Source organism: Megalops cyprinoides, chromosome 12 (genome assembly GCF_013368585.1).
Source record: "Megalops cyprinoides isolate fMegCyp1 chromosome 12, fMegCyp1.pri, whole genome shotgun sequence".
Classification (NCBI taxonomy): domain Eukaryota; kingdom Metazoa; phylum Chordata; class Actinopteri; order Elopiformes; family Megalopidae; genus Megalops; species Megalops cyprinoides.
In genome coordinates, this window is record NC_050594.1 from 27,316,550 (window position 1) to 27,322,171 (window position 5,622).

Consider the following 5,622-nt stretch of genomic DNA (forward strand, 5'->3'; position numbering starts at 1 on the left):
TGTGGAAACCTGGCTCCATTTGATGACGCACAAGACCAATCTTTTAAAATGACAGTAACGTTAGCTATCTAGATCTACAATGTTAGCTAACTACGCCATGGCATTGTCTCTGCATGCGTGTTTTAGCAGTGGCACCACTATTATTACACATTATCTACACATACTTTTTCCTTAATGGAAAAAAAAAACGTTTGTTACCATTATGAAACCAGAATATGCAGAAACATCACACATAAACTGTAAATTATTCATTTTTGATATGAACGCATTGATGGTCGCAGATAACATCATGTTGATGTAAAATCAACATGAATTATCTTTCAGTATGTTCTTGGTGGGTTTTGAGTTATACAGAAAAAAATCAGAAATGTAAATAACAGTGAATATTAGTGCATAATTATTTTTACTTGAACGTCGACAAACTTCAACAAATGAAGGCTTATTATTAGAAAATGTGTCCTTGTTATTTTATTGTCACATGTTCATCTTCAGTAGTGTTTACGTTTATCACACAATCACAATCACAACAATCAAAACTGTCAAGGAAAATGTGTACTGGGCTCTGTGGAACTCACTGTACAGAAAAGCTCAGTGCGGTAACTGCAATAGCTTTTAGACCGCCAATAGAATGAATGGACTGCAAATAGCAACCAATCAGAAACGAGCTCGCCTGCTATATAATAAAACATTCAAGCGTACTAAATTCTGGACTCCAGAATAAGCGTTGGTGTGTTCATTCTTCCGTCGGAAAAATAGGGATCTTTGTATCTTCCCCCAGCGATCAGCAGCAGCAACAGCCTCGGCAGCAGCAGGTAGGAAGGCTGTTTTCATAATCTGCTTGAATTCATTTGATATAAACTGTATTTTGCACCACATTTGAAAGCTGTTTTAAAGCGACGTCGGATGTTGAAAAATCTTAGGAGATAAAACGGGAAACGCTGTTTAAAATACCAGTGAACAAAGACTTGGTTCTTCATCAGCCCGTTTACGGAAGCGCATAAATACCACTGTAAACCTCTTCGGATGCATTTTAGTGAAAACTCGTGCAGTATATTGACTTCAGCAGAACAAATTAGCGTTTTACACTTGGGTAGTTTTGTGAATATTGGACATTTTGCATGCTACTTTACTTTAATATCTGAACATGATATATGAACGCTTTTTAAAAGAGATGACGGTGAGAACGACCTCGCATTCTTAATCTACAAGGTCTTCGGAAACGTTATCAACGACTGTTCATCTTTTCTTGGGACAGTGGTCTTACTGCACCGCTTCTTTATCACGTCTCCTGGTCGCAAAATGTCAGTTTAACCCCTCACAAGCTGCGGTGATTGATGTTTGAGGTGCATTGTCGGTCTTTTGAGGGATAACTATCACAACGATTAACGGTCAGTTCCTAAAACTGAATTATTTTGCAAGTTTGGCGTTTATGTTAAAGTACTGATGTGGTGCACAGGAATTGTCCCTAACATTCTAATCATTTTATCACGTCGGCACTCCGTTCCTGGAATAGGAATGTAATTCAATTGCATAATGTATTCGAGTTTTTAAAAATGTTTTATTGAACATAGGCTACGTGAAAGAGTAAGTGATTGCCGTAACAATACTATCCAATCGGCTACTGGATACAATGTAATATTCAAAATGAAGGAGCCAAGTCTTTGAATCGTTTAAACGCATTCAGTTACGTATTCCGGTGTGGCTTGAACTTGATTCCTCTTCCCCGCTTTCGTTTTGCATCCAGGGAAAATCAACCATGCCTTTCGGCAACACTCACAACCAGATGAAGATGAACTACTCCGCGGAGCAGGAGTACCCCGACCTCAGCAAGCATAATAATCACATGGCAAAGGTGCTGACTTCGGCGATGTATGAACGCCTCCGGAGCAAACAAACTCCCAGTGGATTTACACTGGATGATGTCATTCAAACTGGGGTTGATAACCCAGGTAAAGACTCAAGCTGGTTTTATCTACCAGGCCATCTGTTCTGTCTGTTAAAGTGCATTTAAAAAGGGCAGCTCAAGTCTGAGGCACCACAGGTTTGTAAAGTCAGTCTTGTGTTCAGCTTTACCCTCTCCACACAGTGACCTTGCCAAAGAGTAATTTCTGGTCACACAGCAGCTGTGTTTAGAGTAGCAAATACAAATGAAATATTAACATAACAATGGAGGACTCTTTAAGCACTTTAAGTTATGAATTCAGTTCATAATCAACATTAATCATAATTTAATGGTACTATATATAAAGTATATAGTACATATAGTGAGACCCCCTGCTGGTGTCTTGTATGGGTCAATGCAACACCCGAAAACACATTTTTACAGTCTGTGTCAAGCCTGAGATGATGTCAGTAAAGGCTCATAACTTGTGATTGGGTGAATTGTCAAACTTCGTTACTAACTTTATTTTGCTGACACCTCACACTAACCTTTTCTAAGTGAAATGAAGCATTAGGTGCCATTCAACTAACACTTTGCAGATACACTAACTCTTCAAAGCACTTTAATGCATAACAGATGGCTTTCCTTTACTATGTAGAATTTGTTGCTACTGTTGTTGCTCAGCATTACTAAAATGGCCAAACTGAAAATAAAGAAGTTGTGTGCTGAAAAGGAATACCCTGACTTAAGTCAACACAGCAACCACATGGCCAAGGTCTTAACCAAGGACATGTACAAGACACTGAGAGAGCACTCTACGCCCAATGGATTCGCCATAGATGGTTTCATGCAGGCTGGGGTTTATAATCTTGGTAAAACATGCCTTGTAAACTTAAATAATACTGTTTAGAGCTCAGCTATAGTGCTAAAGCAGGATTGTAGTAATCAACAAGTGGAGTAATAGCATGTTTGTATGGTCAGATTGGATGCGATGGCTGTCATTCATGACACTTTTTGCTCCTGTGGCTCTTTGCCCCTGCCAGGCCACCCATTTATCATGACAGTGGGCTGCGTGGCAGGAGATGAGGAGACCTATGAAGTTTTTAAGGAGCTGCTGGACCCTGTCATTGAGGACCGACATGGAGGATACAAGCCCACAGATAAACACAAGACTGACCTGAACCCTGAACATCTGAAGGTACTTTTCCAGTTCAGCTGAGGCAATGCCAGCTGTATTCCTCCAGTTAAGCCTTTATGGATGGCCCCCACTGACCCCCCCATGTTATTTTTCATAGGGTGGGGATGACCTGGACCCCAACTACGTCCTCAGCTCCCGAGTCCGAACCGGCAGGAGCATCCGTGGGTTCTGCCTGCCCCCCCACTGCAGCCGTGGAGAGCGGCGTGGCATTGAGAAACTCTCCATTGAAGGTAAGCAAGGCCCTCTGTATCATCTATGGGAATCTTGTCATTTGTTGAAAGCTTCCTTTGGTAATATTAAATGGAATTTTAAAGTGCTTTTCTTCTGCTTCGGTGTGAACAAACACTATTTATAGCACAAACTGCTTAAGACCAAATAAAAATTATGAGTTTGTAGATAGTTCTTTTCTAAGGGGAATCTTTTTGACATCTAATTCTCTTCCAAAGCATTAAGTGCCCTGGATGGGGACCTGAAAGGCAAATACTACGCCCTGAAGAACATGACAGAGCAAGAGCAGCAGCAGCTAATTGATGACCACTTCCTGTTTGACAAGCCTGTTTCTCCCTTGTTGCTGGCTTCTGGAATGGCGCGTGACTGGCCCGATGCCAGAGGAATCTGGTGAGAATATTTGTTTATTCTACGACACAATGTGGCAGAGCAAAAATACATTTCACTTCATATAGCATTTTACAACCACTTTTGTCTCAGTGACTCCTGGGCAATCAAAATGCATATTCCAAGAGACAAGTTCTGTTAATACAAGACTTTGAAATACGGGTCACAGTCAAAATAAACTCCACAGCAGAACCCTTCTTAATCCTGTAACAGAGACTAAGGGTCATGCTCTATGTCAACAACTAGGTTTATTTTCTTATTTTTATTTATTCATTCAGCAGACATCCTTGTCGAGTGTGACTTATGCAACATTAGAATGTACAGTGTTCTACACAAATAGCAAATAGGGAAGTACAGTGCATATTATGGGATCCAATGGTCTAAAAGGCAATATAGCCAACTTATTCAATTAAAGCTCAAACAATAGGTTAATTACACAGGTGTGGGTGTGCACTGAAATGGGTTCTGATATTTGTTCTGTCTCCCCCCAGGCACAATGACAATAAGACTTTCCTAGTCTGGATCAACGAGGAGGATCACCTCCGAGTCATTTCCATGCAGAAGGGAGGGAACATGAGGGAGGTCTTCACCCGCTTCTGCACTGGCCTCACCAAGGTAACCGAGAAGCAGAGATATATAACCTCATGTAGGACTGTTCTGGAGTGAGAGGATTTGGTGGAATGGTCTCAGACATTTTTTATTTAATTCTTCCTCAGATTGAGTCCCTGTTCAAGCAGAAGGGCCATGAGTTCATGTGGAACGAGCACTTGGGCTACGTCCTGACCTGCCCCTCGAACCTGGGCACTGGCCTCCGTGGCGGAGTACACGTGAAGCTGCCCAACGTCAGCAAACATGACAAATTTGGCGAGATTCTGAAAAGACTGAGACTCCAGAAGCGTGGAACAGGTATTATATGCACACCACTCCTTTTATTTCCTTAGGGCAACATGCCACATGTTCTGTGAGCAGCGTGTCTTTATATAGCAAATGTTATATTTATACAAAATCTTCCTCAAGCAATTTTAGTCGAGTGACTAACTCTTGGCTGGTGTGCACAGGGGTGTGGATGTTTCTCCTTATCCTCCCTCATCTAATGGACCTATCTTCTCTCAGGTGGTGTGGACACCGCAGCTGTGGGCGGAGTCTTCGACATCTCCAACGCTGACCGCCTGGGCTTCTCTGAGGTGGAGCTGGTGCAGATGGTGGTGGATGGAGTCAAGCTGCTGGTAGAGATGGAGAAGCGTCTGGAGAAGGGCCAGTCCATCGATGACCTCATGCCTGCGCAGAAGTGAACCTTTAGTGTGTTACACCCGACCCTTCCTGCAGCCCCTCCCGACCCCCAACTGTACCCCATGATCAAAATGAATAATTGTATGTACTTCGAAGAATACTCCATTGCTGAGTGTTGGAGACTCTTAAACTCAACAAGCCGTCCATCAGTGTGATGGAGGGTGGAATCTCAAGGGTATTGCATTGTTCTTGAGGATGGATTTCAACACCTGAAAATAAATATTACTGCCCTACAGAGTCTTTGAGTGTCTTTTGTTTTGACAAAAACACTGTGCTGTTTATTCTTTGTTGTCACATGTGACCACAACCAGGATAATACATACAGGATTTACAGTGTTCCTGATATAACGTTCTGGCACTTATGTTGCTGCACTATTGTAGCAACCATGTGAGGACATTGTACGTCTGACTGCTACAAGCATTCAAAACGGTCTTTTGTCTTATCGACTAACTTGAAACAAGGACTGTTGTTTTTATGCTGTGTCTGAAAAGAGGTATTTCTAGTTTTTTACTTGACCTGACCACTGATTGCCAAGAGTCTTAACCCTCTAGTCAGTCCCCCAAAAATGTGATGCGACTCAGAAATATCTGCATGTCAATTAAAGGGAATGAGACAATGAGACAGTTGGGGTCAATT

The 5,622-nt window shown here is 41.9% G+C and overlaps 1 protein-coding gene across 2 annotated transcripts; it reads left to right on the plus strand.

The window, feature by feature from the left end:
- The first annotated feature begins 704 nt into the window (after positions 1-704).
- Positions 705-5,048, plus strand: LOC118786507 (creatine kinase B-type-like). Of its 2 annotated transcripts, XM_036541584.1 has the most exons (8): positions 705-812; positions 1,745-1,949; positions 2,926-3,080; positions 3,178-3,310; positions 3,527-3,698; positions 4,187-4,310; positions 4,412-4,601; positions 4,809-5,048. In XM_036541584.1, exons 2-8 carry the CDS (start codon positions 1,757-1,759, stop codon positions 4,985-4,987), a joined length of 1,146 nt encoding a protein of 381 aa, XP_036397477.1. In that variant the 5' UTR covers positions 705-812; positions 1,745-1,756; the 3' UTR covers positions 4,988-5,048. The 2 variants fall into 2 exon arrangements, with proteins under 2 accessions (XP_036397477.1, XP_036397478.1); XM_036541585.1 differs by lacking the exons at positions 705-812; positions 1,745-1,949 and adding an exon at positions 1,966-2,754.
- The last annotated feature ends 574 nt before the right edge of the window (positions 5,049-5,622 follow it).